At 41.5% G+C, this 20361-nt stretch overlaps 7 protein-coding genes across 9 annotated transcripts; 6 read left to right on the top strand and 1 right to left on the bottom strand.

Moving 5' to 3' along the window:
- Positions 1–701: 701 nt before the first annotated feature.
- LOC145702283 (uncharacterized) lies at positions 702–2250 on the bottom strand. The gene is made up of 2 exons (XM_081779505.1): positions 1597–2250; positions 702–1162 (listed from the first exon to the last, which is right to left on the bottom strand). Exons 1-2 carry the CDS (start codon positions 1994–1996, stop codon positions 702–704), a joined length of 861 nt encoding a protein of 286 aa, XP_081635631.1. The 5' UTR covers positions 1997–2250.
- Positions 2251–2553: 303 nt separating this feature from the next.
- On the top strand, positions 2554–4118 carry LOC145700355 (uncharacterized). The gene is made up of 4 exons (XM_081777645.1): positions 2554–2978; positions 3028–3357; positions 3400–3610; positions 3655–4118. The coding sequence occupies exons 1-4, from the start codon at positions 2969–2971 to the stop codon at positions 3749–3751; spliced, it is 648 nt and encodes a 215-aa protein (XP_081633771.1). The 5' UTR covers positions 2554–2968; the 3' UTR covers positions 3752–4118.
- A 714-nt stretch (positions 4119–4832) lies between these two features.
- On the top strand, positions 4833–5362 carry LOC145702251 (uncharacterized). The gene is made up of 3 exons (XM_081779474.1): positions 4833–4929; positions 4976–5089; positions 5140–5362. The coding sequence occupies exons 1-3, from the start codon at positions 4844–4846 to the stop codon at positions 5360–5362; spliced, it is 423 nt and encodes a 140-aa protein (XP_081635600.1). The 5' UTR covers positions 4833–4843.
- Positions 5363–5611: 249 nt separating this feature from the next.
- Positions 5612–6250, top strand: LOC145702231 (uncharacterized). Its single transcript, XM_081779450.1, has 4 exons — positions 5612–5794; positions 5842–6039; positions 6084–6176; positions 6218–6250. Exons 1-4 carry the CDS (start codon positions 5714–5716, stop codon positions 6248–6250), a joined length of 405 nt encoding a protein of 134 aa, XP_081635576.1. The 5' UTR covers positions 5612–5713.
- A 306-nt stretch (positions 6251–6556) lies between these two features.
- On the top strand, positions 6557–10627 carry LOC145702202 (hypoxia up-regulated protein 1-like). Its single transcript, XM_081779416.1, has 6 exons — positions 6557–6715; positions 6874–7022; positions 7063–7137; positions 7179–7362; positions 7407–7534; positions 10009–10627. The coding sequence occupies exons 1-6, from the start codon at positions 6626–6628 to the stop codon at positions 10625–10627; spliced, it is 1245 nt and encodes a 414-aa protein (XP_081635542.1). The 5' UTR covers positions 6557–6625.
- An 83-nt stretch (positions 10628–10710) lies between these two features.
- Positions 10711–13309, top strand: LOC145698273 (hypoxia up-regulated protein 1-like). The gene is made up of 7 exons (XM_081775510.1): positions 10711–11011; positions 11052–11509; positions 11551–11679; positions 11723–11841; positions 11956–12139; positions 12389–12589; positions 12744–13309. Exons 1-7 carry the CDS (start codon positions 10726–10728, stop codon positions 12993–12995), a joined length of 1629 nt encoding a protein of 542 aa, XP_081631636.1. The 5' UTR covers positions 10711–10725; the 3' UTR covers positions 12996–13309.
- Positions 13310–15154: 1845 nt separating this feature from the next.
- LOC145698797 (palmitoyltransferase ZDHHC5-B-like) lies at positions 15155–20352 on the top strand. Of its 3 annotated transcripts, none has more exons than XM_081776205.1 (14): positions 15155–15213; positions 15259–15499; positions 16789–17109; positions 17230–18159; positions 18201–18338; positions 18382–18501; positions 18543–18663; positions 18736–18813; positions 18861–18938; positions 18981–19099; positions 19145–19341; positions 19384–19513; positions 19559–19617; positions 19812–20352. In XM_081776205.1, the coding sequence occupies exons 4-14, from the start codon at positions 18083–18085 to the stop codon at positions 19829–19831; spliced, it is 1137 nt and encodes a 378-aa protein (XP_081632331.1). In that variant the 5' UTR covers positions 15155–15213; positions 15259–15499; positions 16789–17109; positions 17230–18082; the 3' UTR covers positions 19832–20352. The 3 variants fall into 3 exon arrangements, with proteins under 3 accessions (XP_081632331.1, XP_081632180.1, XP_081632257.1); XM_081776054.1 differs by having other exon boundaries at positions 15259–15511; XM_081776131.1 differs by having other exon boundaries at positions 15259–15511; positions 19559–19623; positions 19818–20352.
- Positions 20353–20361: the final 9 nt, after the last annotated feature.

Below are 20361 nucleotides of genomic sequence, written 5' to 3'. Positions count from 1 at the left end.
AAGCTTCATTTTTAAAAATGCAAATCTTTTCTCCTGTACAATCATCAATTTAGGTTCGGTTGGCCAAACTCCCGCCGAGTTTGAACGTGCAGGAGGTGTCAAGCCGAGTGAAGGAGATGCAAGGGACCACGCCGCCGGTGTGAGCTCCTGCAGAGACTGGGCCCAAGTTGGAGCAAGTCTCGGCGTGATTCCTTGAGTACTGGGGGCATCTTGAGCCAGAGATCATGATCAAGCTCAGCCTTGATGATCTTCAAAAATGAAGATGTGGAAGACAGCAAAAATTGAATTTTCTGAAAAATTACCAACTAGGGTAAAAGGCCTCTGTGAGCTGCGCAACCAAATGTGCAGGTAGATTCTCCTTTTCCCCCTAATCCCAAACCGGAAGTAATTAAGAAAGTTACTTTGATTTAAGCAGCTGATAATAATTGGAAGTGATTTCAAAAATCTATCATCAAAAGACTTTAACGATAGCGCAGAATTAAAATTCTAATTTTTAATCTTTCATATCTTCAGTCTTGAGGATGATCTGGGCCGTGCTCGATCACAATTCCCAGCTCAGGATGCCCCCAGTTTATGTTTACTCAAGGATTCACACCGAGACTTGCTCCAACTTGGGCCCAGGGGCAGCCTCTGCAGAAGTTAACACCGGCGGCGTGGTCCCTTACATCTCCTTCACTGGGCTCGACACCTGCTGCATGTTCTCACTCGGCGGGGGTTGGGCCAACCGAATCTTCGCCTTCATCATCAAATTCAAAATAATTTTCTAAATTTCGCTTCGAAAATGACGTTTTGCCCGAAAATTCGTTCTGCACATTTTTCCGTTTTGCCCTGAACGGGCAGAACGGAATTCTGGGCAAAACGGCATTTGGGCAGAACGGAAAAACGGGCAAAACGGTTGCTGCCATTTGTCGCAAGTATCCAAATCCATCGTAGTACTTTTTCAAAATGATCTTCCGCGGCTCCCAGGTCAGTCGATTTTCTTTGAGAATGTCCCACAAATCGCATTCTGCTTTTGGCATGAAGGTGACCCAGCCGATACAGTCGAGCATTTTGTTGTCTTTTCTGTGGAAGATTTCTACGTTGACAAGATGCTCGACTATGTAAGGATTGCGAGGGATGCACTTGTCTGGGTCTGATTCATCGTTTACGGCAGTTGGAAAATCTAAATATCGATTGTTGTTCTTGTGACATGAGTGTCAAAGGAGTCAGTCCTCATTAAAATTAATAATAATAGCCTCAACAAGAGATCTTCAACACAATTTTATTTTCTTTAATTCAAATTGAAAGACTCGAAAATCTGTATGCAACATAAGAAATTTCATTTTATAGAACAGAAAAATGTTTAATAATAAAGAGCAATGCGTACGAAGTTGGATTAGTAAAGTTTCATTTTCTGAATTAAATTTTGAGTATCAGACTACTTTGCGCTATTTATGAACGACGAAATGAGGGCACAATCTACTGGAGTCTACGGGAGCACCTGCTACTGGCTGCAGGTGCTACCGGAACAATCCATCGGTACATCTGACCTATATACAATCGCGAGATTCAGGAATATCGAACCATTTTTGTAAATTCTAAGGAAAAACTGCTTACCTTTTGCAAAATGAATATAAACTCGTAATTCGTACGGCTTCGAAAACAGCCCGCGATCAAACGCTTGAACTCTGACGACAAGATCTTCCTCAGCAAAAGGCGTCTTCTGGTAGAATATTTTACTTTCGCCGCCATAGTTTGCAATTGTCTCATTCGATGCTGGCCGCTCAATCTCTTCTTTCTCCACTTCCTCCGCGTCGGTGTCTTCCGGGATGAAATCTTTGGCAATAATGACATTCAATAGCTCTGGACTTTCCTCAAGAATGATTCGCTGAGACACAGAGGCTTTCCAAACGTCCATGCGTTTTCGCTTGTTGATGTCTTTTGCAGAACGGTAGAGGTTTCCAAAGATGTTTTTGCCCTCTGCATGAAATTTCAAGTACCTCCATTCACGGTACATCTTTGCTTCTCTTTACATACGAATAGAAACCGTCTTAGTGTAAGAAATCCGGAAAGAAACGCTGCTATCCCTTCCTGAAAGTCTTCCTGTCGATCGTCTCCAACAACCTCATCCTTTGATCTGCCAGAGGAGTCACCAACTCTGGATTCTTTAGAAACTGCTTGACCCATTCTCTCTGGTCATATGTTTTGCTTTGCATGTTTTTGCCCATGTTTGATCTATTCCCGAAGATTTTTTTTGTGTTCCTGGGAAAGAGTAGCTTCTTGATAAATCTGTTTATCGCTTGAAAACAAGAGCGCTCACAATAAATGCGTCTAGAGACTTTTCCGACTGAGAATTTCCCTCTTTTTTTGAAGGGAAAAATGTCCCTTACGCATTGTGCGTTATTCAGCAACAATATTATTATATGTATTAATAATTTTATTATGCCCTTAAATCTGAAAAAACGCTTTCGATTTCATAACTGTTACGTAACACGTCTTATGATTACTTTTTTACGGCTCTGAAAGCTCAAACGTTAGATTTTCTTGCTTTTTTCGTTCATTTTTTTCTTAGAGCTTTAGCTTGAATTGCGAAAAGGAGTCATTTTCGAAATTTATTCCAGGTTCGTGTCTTAACTCTTTGGACTCATCTAGTCGGGTTACGGCCGGAGAAAACCAGATCTAACGCCAATTTAGCAATTTTCATTATTTGAACACGTCGTGTATTACTTCAACACGAGATTTTCGTAAATACGTTTTTCGTATAAAAGCACGCCTTTTTTCTAGAACGGATCAAAGAAAATACAGTCTTGCTTTTCGTAGAAGAGCAGTTCTAAAACTCACGTTTTTTGGCTATCGTGTCCGAGTTGTGACGTCAAAGAGTCCACCTCGGCTAAACCCCCCTAGGCAGCAGGCACCGCCCCGACCTCGGTCGGTTTTCGCAGATCAGACTGCGCTTTAGAGAGAGAGAGACAAGAGGCAAAAAAAGACCATGGACACCGGTACGTTTATTCTAAGAGATCCAGGCCAAAACTAAAACTTTCCGTTTAGAAATCACTCTGTATTCGACCCCCGGCTGCATCTACGCCCAGCAAATGCGCCTCAGCCTGACAAATCTTGGCGCTCAAGCCTCACTCGTCACAGATGAAGCACTGTCTGGCACAGTACAAGTCGAGGGGCGAAGCTTTCAGAACATCATCGAGCTTGGAGCAGCGCTGGAACAACTTGGGATCAAGTTTTTCCCAGAAGAAGAAAGAAAGCGAGAACGACAATTGAAGCTCGCGCTCGGCTTCAATCAGAGAATGGTTCAGGTCTTTGGCGTCATGATGGAAGACAATGTCCATCGAAACGACGCCTTTCATTTGTTCATGGAGTCTCTTGGTAAGAATTTTTTAAGGAGTTTTTGGTTGATTTTTTGTCTAGCAATTTTCGAAAACGAATTGATTCGATGCGGCCGCTACTTTGGCGGAAAAGCACCTGGTTTCCTCGACATCTTCCTGTTCCCCTACATCCAGCGAATCGGAGTGTGGACACCAGAATTTCTAAAAGGGGAGCTGCTGAGAATCCAAGCATGGCGACGAAGAATGAAAGAGGAGGAACTCGTCATGACTGATGCTCACAAAACTACTCGAAGGTAACCTTTTATCCGCCTTTTTTCTTGTGCTAAAAAGGTTCTAGTGGGCTATTGAAATACGCCAAGCAACTGCGCCAAACTCCGGCGGAAGAACGCGCCATCAAACGACTTAATAGCTGTGGACAACTTGTTGAAGACTAGACCACTTAACTGACTAAAAAGTAAGTGTAATTCCAAAACCCTTCAACGTACTTTTCTTTTTAACCTTTGATGATTGAATTTTGATTTGAAGTTTTATTGTTTTTTTATGGTTGTGTCTGTCTGTGACTGTCTGCTTTCTTCTGATGTTTTTTGAGTTCAATATTTATTTAATTTGACATTCGTGAAATGCGAATTTGCACCTTTTTGTTTTGCCTGTTTGAAATATTCTTTTTTGATTTGGTTCTGTCTGATTTGATTGCATTTTGTTTTGAGTCCTGTTTTATGAATTATTTGCTGAAAATTCAAAAATTAATGTTGATTTGAATAAAAGAGTTTCTTTATTACAAAATGAAATTGATGCCAGTTGTCTTCATGTCTAATTCTAGCCAGAAATCAGGGCAATAAAAAGGAAAATTGGAGCAAGTGGTTCCCGATATTTGTGAGTCTGAGGGGGTAATCTCGCCTTGATCGGTGACATTTAAAAGCAAAATTGGGCAAAATTACCAGAATCCTTGCTGAGATCTGACAGTGTCACACGAAAAAAATGTCCCAAAAAGAGAATGAAGCGCTGGTTTTCAACCTAAAACCTGTCAAAGAAAAGAAAGAACATGGGTTGAAGAACTTTGATTACAAGAAGTGGGAAAAGTTCTTCAATAAGTTTGAAATTCAAAGCTATTGGGAGGTGTTTGAGTCGCTGGATTTGGATAAAAGAAGGGTTTCGAAAGAAAGTGATCGCTTCGAGGCGATTTTCTAGCTTGATGAATAAATAATTTGTAACCCGCTTCTAGCGGAACAATTAGCCGGGACGAACTTGGAACAGCTCTCTTTGCTGCTGGGTTCACTTCCACGACCAACTCCGGTATTTATCCTTTACAGTCAGTAGCTCACTTGATGACTGAATCTTGATAAGACAAGAGGGTGGATCGCATCATGCTCATGGTCGATGTTAACAACGATGGCGAGATAAATTTTCAGGAAGAGTTGTCATTATTTATCATTTTACCTGTCAAAGAGGAAGAAGGATAAGTGCATAACTATCCATTTCAGTAGTAAAAAAAATCGCGAGAGAGCTCTGAATAGGAGCTTTTACTGATGATGTCTCAGCTGAAAAAACTCAACGATCGGCAAAGCGAAGTTCTCGACGCTTTTGAATGCATCGATGCTGTCGATACTGCCAGGTACAGTAAGAACGATGTAGAAACGGGCAAGAGAGAGAGGGTTCAGAAATCGACATCAACGAGGACTCACGACATTCTACTCGGTCGAGAAGACGAAGCAAAAGGACTCGGACTTCAAGCCCGTCTTTTACGAGAAATCTTACGGCGCGACTGACAAGCGGTAAATACCAGTTTTTAAAGTGCGCTGTGAAGTAAAGTTGATGTTCTAAGGACATTTGTCAAGTTGAAAGAATCAGACAGAAAACGATCCTTCGTGTCCCGAAGACGACTTCGAGAACTACTACTGACAGATGGAGAGCCTTTTTCGCAGCAGGAAAGCGATGAGTTCTGGAACTTCCTGGACTCTGTTGGTGGAAGACGAGATGACAACGTCGAGTACGAAAATTTTGTGAAGAAAATTACCGAAGAAGCACTTTTCAACTTCAAACAATAAAATTCAAAAACGAGTTTGCTTACATTTTCCCACTACGTTGCAAAAATCATTCTAAGCCATCAATTTCGTCATCAATTCCGTTATCAAAATTTTTTTTATCACAGCGGAGGTGCTAATCCTGATTTTTTGAAATTTGTGATTTCTTGCCAATTCAGCCGATTCCGAGAGAAATTCCATTAATTCGCAATTTTTTGGAAAATATCTCAAAATCTTGGAGTGATTCAATTCAGGCTACATAGATTGGCTACTCCCATTTTTTTAGGTTTTCCCTTTTGAATTTTCGAAATTTTATTTCGGAATATCAAAGCTCCAAGAGGCCTAAAAACAGAGAGAGAGAAGAACACACACAAGATGAAAGCCAAAGTAAAGAGAGAAAAACCGGAGATCAAACAGGAATATCATCCTGATGACAGACCTCAACGACGTGATCAGGTAAAGGCTATTTCTCCAGAATAACTTGAAAGAACAACTTTGTTAAGGGTGTTCAAACGGACACTTTTCGCAATCAAGATGACAAGAAGATCATCGCCGAACTTCGAAAGGAACTAGAAAACTCGGCCCGTCGTTATGAGAAGCTCAAGTCTGATAAAGACAAGATTGTGGCCATGCTTCAGTGCGATATTTGCGGCGAGAAACCTTTTGGCCATTGCTGCTTGAACCACTTTTACTGTTCCAAAGTAAGTATACTCCCACTGAAAATGCATTTCTATAAAATCTTCAGGAATGCCAAAAGGTTGGATGGATTACCGGCCACATGCAGATTTGCAAGAAACGACTCGCCAAGAAACGTCCTCAATCAAATGCATCCGAAACGGTAAGAAGAAAAATTTAGTGAAGTTCTCAATCATTTTTTAGCCAAATGCCGAGAAGAAACAAAAAACTGCTTAGATACTGCATCGGAATTTCTACTCCAAATAAAACAATAAAAATGGTTGCAATCGCATATTTGGCTAAATAAATTCCTTTTCTCGTGTTGTCGGGTAAGCTTTTTTCATGTTCTCGACTAAACTGGAAATTACTGGAAGAATTAGGGGAAAATCGCTTTGTCAACCTCGACGGGAGATTCTCACTGGCTCTTTCGCCCCTTTCCGCGGCGCTGATTGGCTCACGAGTACTGATGTGGCGCTGGCGACTTCCCGCTGAGTCACATTTTTCCCAGTTTTTTCGCTTTCCGATAGTTTTTTCTCCTGTTATCTGTAAAACGAATTGTGTAGAGATCTTGAAAGAAGAAGAAGGAGAAGAGGAATAATTTGAATTTGTAGAATGAGGTTTTTCATTCTGGCCGTGGCATTGCTCGGCTATGCCGCCGGTTTGGGCGTCATGTCCGTTGATTTAGGCTCCGAATGGTTCAAGGTTAGTTTTAGCGAACGTTTGTATTTATAGCTTTTTCGAAAATATCGAGAGTAGCGTAAAACTCTAGTTATTGATTAGTCTAATTCGTCATAATATAATTTATATAAATTTTTTACCAAATTTGGCTTTCTGGTTTCTTGATTTTTCGATCATTTTAGGTCGCCATCGTCAAGCCTGGTGTTCCAATGGAAATCGCATTGAACAAAGAATCGAAAAGAAAAACCCCAGTCGCCGTTTTTATGAGAAATGGAGAGCGACTTTTTGGAAGCGATGCTGTTACTTCTGGCAATCGATACCCACACAACAGGTTTGTTTGAAAAAGAAAGGGTCATGTTGACGGTTTTTAGCTACCGTTATTTCCCACTTATCCTCGGCAAATCTATTGACGATCCAGTTGTTAAAGACTTCCAGCAGAAATTCCCGTGAGTATTATCCACTTGAATTCCCCTTTAGTATTAATTAGGTACTATGAGCTTGTTCCTACAGAGCGAAATACAGTAGCATTCAAGCATCCAGAAGGCGATGTCACTTACACAGTGGAGTCATTGTTGGCGATGGTGCTCGGCCATGCGCGAGAAATTGCCTCGAAATTTGCTGAAGGACCAATTTACGATGCTGTTATTACTGTTCCTTCTGATTGGGGACAGGTAAAACCAGTTTCCAGATTTCTAAATAGCAATTTCTCTCCAAGGTCGAGCGAAAATCAGTAATTGCGGCTGCCGAACTCGCTGGAATCAAGCTCCACCAACTTTTGAACACCAACACCGCCGTTGCCCTTCACTATGGAGTCTTCAATCGAAAACAAATTGAGTCCAAAGCAGAGTTCGAAATTTTTGCGGCTCCCGGGCAAGGGGGCGGCGGGCGGGCGGGCACGGGCAGAATATTTAAGATTCCCGGGGGCAAAAACGGTCACGGGCACAAAAACAAATTTTCCCGCGAGCCAAGCGGGCACGGGCACTATAAGAAATTTTCCCGCGGGCAGATACGGGCACGGGCATGAATGAGAAGATTCCCGCGGGCATAAACGGGCACGGGCGGTTTGCCCGCGTTCCCGCACGAAATATTCCCGAGGGCAGCCCGGGGGAACATTTTTTTCTACTGCTAAATATTTTCCAAAATAAGACCCTGAATCAATTCGGATTTTTAAATCGCAAATTTTAGGAGCTAGTTAGAAACTACGACCGAATGATCTCCGTTTCCCCAAGTTGGGCAAACGGCGACTTGGGCAAACGGCGATGTGAATTAATTAAATTGATTGATCATATAACTTTGTTGTATTGGCTTCTCCACAGTCAATCCTGGCTTCACCAACTTCAGTCCCGGCTTCAACAACTTCGATCCGAGCTTTTCAGAAATCAATGTTGGTGGCTCAAACGTCAACGGGATTCGCGTTGGAGAAGTCGTGATTGACGTCGAAGAACTCGGGACTGACATTAGAGAAGCCATGATTGAAGTCGGTGAAGCTAAGATTGACGATGTTGACCCAGAATCGACGTTGGAAATACCATAATTGATATAATATTAATGATAGTGGAGAAGACATGATTGAAGTTGGTGAAGCCAGGATTAGCGTTGAAGAATTCAGGATTGACGTTTGAGAAGCCAAATAATGTTACATGATCAATCACACTAAATTTATTCACATCGCCATTTGCCCAAGATCTCCGTTTCCCCAAGTTGGGCAAACGGCGATTTAGGCAAACGGCGACTTGGGCAAACGGCGACTTGGGCAAACTGAGACCACTCGGACAGGAACTGTTGAATTCGCAGTTCATTTCCACTTACTTTTGAGCTAAAATTGGACGTATTCTAAAACGGTTTGTGAAATTACCATGAGATTTTTTTAAAGAGGGAGAAGGCCCCTGGCCTCGCTTCCCCGTTTCACTCTCGGGGAAGTCTAGAAATTTCTTTCAGATCCTGTTGGGTACCTCAGAATAAAGAATTTAGAGTGCGGCGCACTGCGGAAAAATACCGTCATTTGATTGGCTAGCCGCGCTAGGCGCGCGCGGCTAAACTGAGAGTCCCAGAGGGCTTGGGACCCTCAGATTCTCAGATCTCCCTTTAGAAAAAAATCTCATGGTATTTTTATTGCCTAGATGTTTTCAATCGGCGATTTGAGTTTTATTGCAACTTTGGGGAAGAATCGATCAAACCAAATTTTGAGTTTGCCCAAGATCTCCGTTTGCCCAACTTGGGGAAACGGCGACTTGGATTCGCTTTGCGAATTCGCTCATGAGCGAAGCGAAGCGAATTCACTTCGCTTTCGCTTTTTGTAATTTCAATTCGCTTCGCTTCGCTTTCGCTTTTTACCGAAAATTTTCGCGAAAATTTCGCTCAAAAGAATTCTTTCCAGGAGTTGAAAATTTCGCCTTTTTGACTTTTTTTAAGGTTAACGAAGTTTTCCAACCCACTTCCACCTTATAGACCCCCGAACACCATACTTTTTTAGAATCAGCAGAAAATTTCAAAAACTTTGACGGTTTAAAATTCTAGAGAACTCCACTTCCCGTCGATTCTAGAGCCGGAAATTGACGAAATTTAGTTATAATGGTAGAGTGTGACCTATCAAATTGATGCTCAGAAGATTTCGAGTCATCCTAAAATCAATATTTCAGAAGAAACAGTCCCAAACCTGGTCAAACCGACCGTTAAAATTATGTAAAAAAGGCATAAAGTGATGAATTTTTTTTTTCACTTTTTTCGGGTTTATTTTACCGCGGTTGGTCTTGATTCTAGGTCTAAAATGATAGAAAATCGTCTGAGCATCAATTTGATAGGTCACACTTCACCATAACACCTAAATTACGTCAACTTCCGGCTCTAGAACCGACCGGAAGTGGAGTTTTCTAGAATTTTGAACCGTTAAAGTTCTTTAAATTTTCTGTTGATTTGTAAAGGTATACCGGTATAATGTTCGGGGGTCTATAAGACGGAAATGAGCTGGAAAACTTCGTTAACCTTAAAAAAAGCACGTCATAACAGTTCTGTATGCAGATTTGTTTTCAATATACTCCCTCAGGTATTTGGTGTCTATTTCCACGCTATTTAAATAGTTTAAACACTTTTTCATAAGGTGCATTGAATCTGCCCGTGCCCGTTTAAGCTCGCGGGAATCTTGCCCGTGCCCGAATTTGCCCGCGGGAATATTTTTTATTGTGCCCGTGCCCGCTTGGCCCGCGGGAAAATTCGTTTTTTTGCCCGTGACCGCTTTTGCCCTCGGGAATCTTCACTTTCTTGCCCGTGCCCGTATCTTCCCCCGGGCAAACGCGGGATTTCGAACTCTGGTCCAAAGCCAAGAACATCCTCTTCTTCGACATGGGAGCTTCCCAAACTACAGCAACAATCGCCCAGTATCAAATCATCAAGGGAAAGACAGAGACAGCTCCTCAAGTCGCTATCAAGGGCGTCGGTGTCGCACCAGTTGGCGGTTTAAAAATTGATTTGACGGTGCGAGACAAACTCGTCGAGAAGTGGGAAGAGACGAAAAAGACAAGTCAAGATATCAAAACACAGAAAACTGGCCGAGCCATGGCTAAAATGCTCGTAGCGGCGAACAAGGCGAAAATGGTCCTTTCCGCGAATAAGGAACACATGGCCGGAGTCCAGCAACTCATCGATGATGAAGACTTCAAGGCGAAAATCACCAGAGACGAACTCGAAGCATCCATCCAAGGAGACATTGAACAGGCCATGGAAGCTGTTCGAGAGGCCTTCAAATCTTCGGGAATGTCCAACGACGAAATTAGCCAAGTGATCATGTTTGGCGGTGGAATGCGTGTGCCTGCAATTCAAGAAGCGCTCAAGAAGGAACTGAATGGAGCTGAACTCAGTTTCAATATTAATGCTGATGAGGCTGCTGCTCTTGGTGGATCTTATCATGCGGCTTTTGTATCAAAGGAACGGTTCAAATAAACGCCCAGGGGGATGTTCTATTGCAGGAAAAGTCAGAAATCAATCTGGCATTTGTAAAAAAATTATGAACCAAAATACAGGTTTTCCGAGTGAAAACGATGTTCATCAAGGATGCCGTCCAAAAGCCCGTCGAGGTCCGATTTGAGCGTGACCTCGAGCCCGAAGAAATCCAAGAAGATGGCGTCACCAAGAAGACTATTAAGCGAACTCTTTTCCAAAAGATGAATCCCTATCCTCAAAAGAAAGCAATCACATTCAACCGATTTGCGGATGATTTCAGCTTCAGTGTGTTCATTGATGGACAACTCCAGGAGACTGTAAATCTTGCAGGCGTCAAAGGGGCACATGAGAACAACACGCACGCCGATCCTAAGGGAGTCAAAGGTAGATTAAAAGCTTTAATCTCTTATTAAAACAATTGAAGCTCATTTCCGAATGAACGACTCTGGAATCCTTGTCCTCGAATCCGCCGATGCAACTTTTGAACACGAAGTTTTCGAAGAGCCAGAAGCCCCGAAAAAGGATGAGAAAGCAAAGATGCCTGATATGCCAGATATCGACAAGAGCACGCTGGACAAGATCAAGGACAAGTTTGGATCATTCTTCAATGGAGAAGATACCGATGGAAAAACTGCCGAACAAGTGCTTGAAGAGCTCGGAAAGGCAGCAAAGGAAAAGAAAGATGCTGAAGGAGCAGCTGGAGACGAAGCCACGGGCGAAGATTCGACTGATTCCGACGAGCCAGCTGCAGAAGAAAAACCTGAGGAGGAAGCTGCCAAAGAGGAAGAGCCCAAAGCTGAGGAACCCGCGGCTGAAGACGCAAAAGCCGAAGAAGCAAAAGCTGAAGAACCGAAGGATGGTGAAGCTGAACCTGCTGCTGTGGTAAGTAAGAATCAGGGAGATAAATTTTAACAAATCTTCAGGAGGGAAAAGCTGAAGAACCAAAGAAAGTCATCAAGAAATTCTCCGTCATTCTCGAATCAACTGCTGTCAACCACGATCTGGAATCTGTCTCTGGAGACGAGCGAGAAGCCATTTACAATCAGATCAAGGTATTTTTAAGTGGAAACATAGATTCTTTAGTGACTATTCTAGGCATTGGATCAAGCTGATGCTGATCGATTGGCGAAGGAAAAGTCTTTCAACGATTTGGAAAGTTTTATTTACGATCGACAAGACAAGTTGTACAGAGAAGGATGGACTGATGCTATCAGGTACCTATTAAGTCACATAATCTTATACAACCTTATATGTCCCAGTACCGATTGGAGCAAATGAATATATCTTTGATACATTTTATAACTTATCATTAAAATATTTTTTCACAGTGAAGAACAGCGAGAAGAAGTCGCCGCGGCCCTCTCGGCTGCATCGGATTGGCTTTGGGATGTCGAGGAACCAACCGCTGTGACATTTGACGACAAGCTTGCCGAGCTCAAAAAGCTGACTCGCGATTGGGAGCGACGATTCGAAGAACATGAAAAGCGCCCTGAAGCTGTTGAGCGTCTCGAGGTAAAATTTTAGGGGGAAATTCTCAAATCGACGATGAATTAGTAGAAAAATTTCTAAAAAGGGATTTCATTTTACACTTTTATAAAAAAAAACTAATTTTGCCGAATAGGCTATTCGTAATAGCTCGTAGCGGTCATTTTAGGACTAATTCTGACCTCGAAAGCTAGGAAGCGTAAAATTTATAAATACTGTCACGGTTAACTTCGCCTCGCACCCCGATCGATCCACTTTGTTAAAATTGCTCTTTAGAAAATGATCTCTGGAATGCGAGAACTCTTCATGGAAACCTACAAGAACCAAACCGGCGAGGGTCTTGCTCTCAGCCAAGAAGACGTCTTCGAAATGTCTGAAAAGCTCGACAAAGTCACCGATTGGCTCAAGGAAAAGACTGAAGCTCAAGCAGCCCTGGCCCAGCATGAGGACCCTGCTTTCAAGGTCATGGATGTTCAGGTAATTTCAAACCTCCCAAGATCCACTTGACGGGTCATTTAGTTTAATTTTATGACCCCCGGACTATTTGTTAATGAGCTTGCGAGGTTTCGCCGTACTCAAAAAAGAAACTCCAATAAAATGAATCCCCATCTTACAATATTATCTATTTCAGGTGAAAGAGAAGACCCTTTCAAACGCCGGAGAGATTCTCTACAAGAAGATTCGAACGTGGAGGCCACCAAAGCCCACTGAGCCACCAACGATCGAGCCGACTACCACGGGCGAAGAAGGAGAAGAAGTTAACGCTGAGGAAGGCGAGGAAGTTCCAAAAGATGCTCCAGCAAGCGAGGAAGAAAAACCCGCCGAAGAAACGACGACTGAAGAGCCAGCTAAAGATACGACGCACGACGGCTCAGAACTTTAAAAAATCATCTTAGAGAAATTATAAATTTATTCTTCTTCTTGTCACTACCTTTATTTTTAGATTATCCCAATTATAGATAATCCATTTTTTCGTTCTCCTTTTCGCTTCTTCAAAACAAAAAAACATCTGTTCCATTTTTAGACAATATTCGTTTACGCTTCTGTCTTGTTCAAACTAATCATTCTTTAGTTATTCCGTTACTACGTTAGTCAAAGTATTTTTATTTAAATTACTATTTTTACCGAACTCATAAAAGAAAAAAAAGACTCATTTCCTGCCCTCTGTTCCCTCCATAAATATCTGTTCAAAACTTTTGAGTGCTGGAATTTCCAAGTCAAAAATCAACTTGTTTTTTATGAGTTACTATTGCTTCTGTAAAAATCAGTTAAAGGATATTCATAACTGATCGATTGAAAAAGAATTTTATGTGCAATATGAAAACAATACAGAACAAACCAATAAACTTCCTAGTAGAAGAAAATAATATGTCTCTTGTTCATTTTTTCTTGCTAACAATCAGAAAAAGAGAGAACGAAGCGAATGGTTCGAATTCGCTAGAACGGATCATATCGGTCATTAATCGTGCGTATCGTGTGCTTCAATCAGGCACGCTATCAACCTGAACTTCTGGGTCACCGCTTGGTGGCCTTGGAAGTATAAATCCAGCACGAATTCCCGAATCATCATCAACTCACTTCCAACTTCAAAAACAACAATCAAAACAACAAACCAAAAAGCAAAGCACAAACGATGAAGATATTCAGCCTTTTCTTCGCTCTCAGCAGCGTCAAATCCTTCGACCTCGCTTCAGATGACTTTCTTCTCATGCAGCTTCTTGGCAACGGTGGCATGTCTGCTTCTCAACAGAGCCAGATGGGTGGCATGCTTCCTTTCCTTCTCATGGGCGATGGAAATGCGAATTCCGACGAATTGATGATGCTTCTCATGAGCGGCGGCGCTGGCAGCATGGACTCGCTTCTTCCACTTCTTTTGATGAACAACACTGGCGATACTGACATGCTTTCTACCTTCATGCTTCTTTCGACCATCCAGGGCGACTGCAATGTCAACACAAACAACGCCATGTCCAATCTTCTTCCCTTTTTACTTTTCTCCGATGATGGCAGCGCGCTTGCATCCAGCACTGATTCGCTCATGACAATGCTCATGTTCTCCAGCATGAGCGGCGGTGGAGCAATGGACATGAGCACGCTCCTCATGATGGATCTCTTCTCCGACGACAGCAGAAAACGACGATCGACTCTTGGCGGAGACAGCATGGATGAAATTCTCACAATGGTTCTTTTGAACTCTATGACTGGCGGTATGAACACTCAGAGCGGTTTCGACAACTCCTTCAACATGCTCCTTCCTTTCCTTTTGATGAACGATACTACTGGTGCCACTGATGATACTTCCATGCTCGTTCTTATGATGGCCCTGCAGAGTGGTGCTCCTGGAAGTGCGATGGGATCTAACATGATGCTCCCACTCATGCTCATGGACTCCTCCGGCTCTTCCAACAACGAAGATTTGCTTTTTTTCATGATGATGTTCGGCGCTGGTTCTTCTGGCGGATGCAACCGAGTCAACGTCAACCTTCCTCCAACCGTCATCAACCTAACCGCACCTCCCGCTCCACCACAGCAGCCAATTATCATCAACCACTCTCAACCCCAGCCTCAACAACAGCAGCCAATCATTATCCAACAACCTCAACCTCAGCCACAACAACCTATCATTGTTCAGCAACCTCAACCGCAACCCCAGCAACCTATCATCGTCCAACAGCCCCAGCCTCAGCCACAACAGCCAATTATCATCCAACAACCTGAACCCCAGCCCCAACAGCCCATCATTGTCCAGCAGCCACAGCCTCAGCCCCAGCCGGTTTTCATGCAGCCCCAGGTTCCCGCCTATGGATTCTACAATTACAGAATGGGCGGCATGTACAACTATTACCCTAACTATTAACTTATCCTATTTATTTTCACAGTTATTGTGACTGTTCTTCTCCGCTTTTTTCCACTGTCATATGCGCATTTTAAGATTTCGTTATTTATCAGCAATAAAGTATTTCTCAAAGAAAATCCCTCGTTATCTTCAAATTCAGTCAAAAAGTTACTATCTCTTTTGAGCTGATGCTTTAAAATTTATTTGTTCAGCCTGGTCTGGCGGAAAATGTCGACTTCGGTAGAAGATGGCGATGGAATAACAGGTGCTTATCAGTTTTTCAGCTTTCTTTTATCAAAATCTGCTATAGATCAAAAACCGCAAAATCAACAAATCCAAGCAACGAGGCCCTTGGACACTGTAGTAACAGTTTCTCCATGTGAGAACGCGAGTGAGCCACAGTCGACAGAAATCCTCGAAGAAACATGCACAAGAAGCGAGGACTGTCTCGATCTGGAAGCGCAGGGTTCCAGGTCAAAATCGAACACGGGCGCAAGCGACCGATCGCTACCTTGTCCGGCGGAAGATACTCAACTAATACGCACTAACAGGTTCAATAAAAGGTTTTCACATGATTCCTCACTGCGCTAGAATTCGCTTCAACTAGTCAGAATGATTCTAAAGGTCAATTCTAAACGAGAAGTAATGGAATCAAATTAACCCGACTCTCAGTCAAAATCTCGGATTTGAGCTTGAGATCAAGGTCTCGGATTTGGTGTGGCCCGCTGTGCGCGAAAAGGGTTCTTCCAAAGTGGCGCACAAAAAGATGTGCGCTGGTTTTTCGGAGCGCAAAGGAGCTGCGATCGAGGCTCGATCACACCGCGGATTTTAGGGATAATCTCGCGCACATATTTTTGTGATCGAGTCACAGCGACCGAATTCTGGTGATTTTCTTCATCAATTAAATAGATTATTCAATTGAATTATAATCATGAATTTGATTTATTGAATTTAAAGTATTCTTATCATAATAAGAAGTAGAGAAAATTATTTAAATTATGGCTATTCTCAATTTATGGACAAAATTTATCCTATGACTGAAATAGACAAATAAACTCCTGATTCAGGAGTCAGAATCTGAACTTTCGATTGATACCTTATTTTACATAAGTTTACTTATAAACAAATTTACTTGGTTTCAATAAGTTATGGCTGTTCGAAGACGAAAAATTTATATTTTTTCCAGCCAATCTGATTTTACTGACACTTCCTGGCGCCAAACGCCACTGAGAGGGATGACCATGACCTATTTTTGGCGGTGCGAGAGGTTAGAGGCTTCATCAATAAAACAATTCGAGTTCCGGGTCCGTGTTAATCAATTAATCTTATGAATCATAAGTTATAATTCATAGGTTATGAATATTATAAATGAATTAAATAAGCAACTTTCAAAAAAGTCAGCTAAAAAAGGCGCATGATTCATAATTTTGTTGTTTTAAAAGTCATCAATGCCCATCCCTCACTTTTGAATCACGCGAAATTTGTGACTGAAAATTTTCGATCACATCAATCTGTGATCGAGAGCTGTGACCGGCCACATCAGATTTGGCGATGTGCGCGAGTGAATCACAGCAGTTTCTGTGATCCTCGAATCCCGCGCACATCTTTTTGTGATACATTTCAGGGGACTCATTTTCTCGCACAGCGGGCCACACCAAATTCGAGACCTTGCTTGAGATATTGTGACGTCTTCCCATTAATTCTACATTATCAAACTCTCACACTCTTAGTCTAAAGGCAGTATATATTCACAGAGAAGAGCTCAGTTATATTTTGCTTTTGTAGAACGCTTTCTTTCCTGAAAATTCTAGCTTTAGATATTCGAAATTCATTTTTTCAGTGGAAATATGACGTCGCGATCAAATCGCTACAACAACAAAACAGTAATCATCGCTTCACTCGTCTTCTGGGGCACAGTGCTGATCGCAATCGTCGTGACAGTAATCGTCTTGACTGGACGAAACATCGACGAGGGCCCACTTCGTGAGCACTCGACAACATCAGATCCTCTAGCGACTCCCGCACCGCTTAGCGGAACGACTTCAGCAGCCTCGCTTTCGTACTCTTCCACTTTAAATACATCAGAAAACGCAACTTTACTCGATTCCATGATAGATAATCCACTTTCAGATGGAAACCCTTCATAACTTCTCCACGCACGGTAAGTTTTTATCATTTTATTGGATAATTATCTTATTTTATCGGATAAAAAGAACGCTCAACTTTATTTTAAAAACACATATAGTCACAGAGAAAAATTTCTAACGCTTATTTTTTTTAGCTTTCCCGTCAGCTCAAATCTTCAATAATTCTTCCTCACACATGTTACTACTACTCCTTTTTCCTCTATAACTCTGTCACTATATTACCATCTCTATATTTTTTTTCTATAACCATCATGTTCTTACTCACTTTTTCCATAACTCAAACTCGAACGTGACTGTAACACTCCTTGAACTCATATATACAGGGATCGTATGACGTCGTGTGATTCCGACAGTGGAGCTAGTATTAATTTACCTTGATTAATGATTTGATCTTGGCTTGCTGTTTACAACCCTTTCTTTTTCAAGAAAAAAAGGAACCAACTTACTATAAAATTGCTGACCGATCAATCGTCCCAAACTGATGCATCTTCCTCATTCAAAATAATGCCATTATAATTCCGCCTCCAATTTCTTGCTTTTTATCCCATCACTTTTCTCACCTAAAAATTACGCAAGAGTATAAACAACAATATGTTCACTGTAAATTTATAAACTTTCATTTTCGTTTTTATTTGGGCAAAATGTTCAAACCCAGCTTTGTTAAAAAATCCGAATTTCAAAATTTCTATTTCAAAGAAAAAAATATCTTTGATGATTCTGAGCGCCAATTAACGCCGACTAGATACAGTATGGTCCTGCAATTCTTACTGTACTTGGCGTAGAAGAGGCTCTAATTAACACTTCCTGTAAAATTTTCTGCGAACGATTTACCCTTAATTTTTAACGCAAACTCAACTTCGTTGTTTTATTTTCTAACAAAGTTCTTCATACAATATACGGCCGGTAAATAAACTCGTGAATCCGATTAATAAACTCAAGCTCAAAATCAACTGATAACGAAAGCTGATAAGGTTAAAGAATGAATTGATGGGAACGTTCAAGCGGCTCGTGCCAGTGGCGGTGGCGCTGCTGCTAAAAATTGGAATTACTGTCGCCTTCTATTGGTAGAACAGCTCCTGGAATAATATGTCACCCGTATTTCTAGCTATCCCGGACGAGAGCTGCTCAATATCGAGGAAAATGAAGGGCTTAGGTGCTTCACCTTCGTCGACATTATCCTCTTCGTCCTCACCATGGTTCACTTCATTACTGCTTCTACCATGGATCCTGGCATCTTTCCCAGGTATTGCCTCTTTCATCAGCCCTTTTCCTAACCCGTAAATAAGGGTGCCACCGGAAGAAGTAGTCGAAGACGATCTCATGCCCTTGTACAAAAACATCAACATCAACAACGTTGCCGTCCAAATGAAGTGGTGCAGTACATGTAAATTCTATCGCCCTCCAAGGTACTTGATCATCTCTATTATTAATTCCATCCATTTCCTAGGAGTTCGCACTGTTCTGTTTGCGATAACTGCGTCCAAGACTTTGATCACCACTGTCCATGGCTGGGGAACTGTATTGGAAGGAGAAATTACCGCTTCTTTTGCTGGTATCTTGCCACTTTGTTTTGGATACAAAAATTATATGCTCTCTTTTTCTATTTTCGCATCGTTTTTAAATTTGTATCCTCGAAAAAGACGCTCCACATGGTCTTTACTTTCACATGTTCATTAGTGTATATATTTGTTGCAAAGAAAGACGAAGACTTTAGTGCTGTAAGTAACCGGAATACCTATTATATTTTGATTCGATTTTTTTCAAGACGAAGAAGGAAGTTGTTATATCAATCATCATCTGTTCACTTGTTTTCTTATTATTTTTATTCGTCTGCGGTTTAACGGTAGGGTTTCGCTTTTCCTTCTATCATAAAATGCTCGATAAGATGTTCCATACTTACCTGATAACAAATGGTCGGACGACCTACGAACAGTTCTCAGCCCGTTATCCAAAAGAATCCCCTTTCGACCAAGGTTGCAGTTTCAATTGGCATCGGACCTTTTGGTAATTCATTTAGGGCTTATTCAAGTGCTAATGTCTTCTTTTCAGTAATTCAATTCCACCCTCAGTTATCAATAATCTGCCATCATTCCAAGTCACAAATCCTCATGCTTTCCACGACGGCGAAACGAACGGACGCGCCAAGAACTACATCGTTCGAAAAGATCACAACACGAGCCAAGTTGTCAAACTCATCGGCAACGAGCAGATAGAATCTGTTTCTATCGGCAGTTGCAACGACATAGGTACATTTTTTCATTCAAACCTTGTTCTAAAACTCGCCCTAGGACATAGCGAAATGGATCTGCGCGCGTCTCAAAGTCAAGGAAATCTTAGCCTGGCCAATTTGCCGAATGGCATCGCCGTATCAATTCAGAACCTTGCCGTTCAGACACAAAAATCCGGCCTCGTTTGCAGGTGAGGCGACTTTTTAGACAACAGATGTATCATCTAAAAATTAAGCTTGCCCGAAGCAGAAGAGTATACAAATGCCAATGCCAATAGCAAACAAGATGACATAGGGACAGGTCACAGAGATCTTTTGTAATAGAGAAGCGATAAAATAGGAAGATGATAGTTTGACCTCATGAACTATTCCTTGTTCGACGTTCCCATTCGCTGAAAAGTACCCATAAAGTGATTCTTTGAAGCGTTTTTTCGTCTTCAAGCGTGGGATTATGTGATTTCTTTGAGCATAGAGTGACCATGTGTGCAGTTAAAGTGACAGATTTCTGACGGAAAAATGAGTGTGTAAAAACTTTTTGGTACTAACACAAAAAACGAAAAATGACAACAACGAAGAAAACCGCTTGCTAAGTTCAATCAAAATCGTGCTGCAAAACCTACAAAAATTAGAAGAATTCCACCCGTTTTCAGCTTTTTATAACTGTTTTAGAAACGTTTTTGAACTGTTTTTATAAATTATATTCCTACATTTCTTTTCTTTTTCTTGCTCGTTCCAGCAAGTGTTCATTGCTCCACAAAACCCTCAAAATATTAAAAAAAATATTAAAACAATCTTGTGCACTGTTTCCTCCCTTTTTAACTATATATGAAGAAGAATCACAAAATGATAAATATCAAAAAATTCGCCGAATGCCAAATAATTGCTCGAGAAAAAAACTGTTCAAGAAAAAAAAAACTCCGAAAAAACTCATACCGCAAATCAAGTTCTCGATACCCTGCTTCTTAGGGTACTGTATGTATCAAACGCTGTATCATGAAGAAATCTATTCAAATTTAATATAAAACTTTGATTGATAAAG

The sequence above is a fragment of the Oikopleura dioica genome, chromosome 1 (genome assembly GCF_907165135.1).
Source record: "Oikopleura dioica chromosome 1, OKI2018_I68_1.0, whole genome shotgun sequence".
In the NCBI taxonomy this organism is placed as follows: domain Eukaryota; kingdom Metazoa; phylum Chordata; class Appendicularia; order Copelata; family Oikopleuridae; genus Oikopleura; species Oikopleura dioica.
Note: the sequence above shows the minus strand (reverse complement) of the source record. Positions and strands in the feature narration are given on the sequence as shown.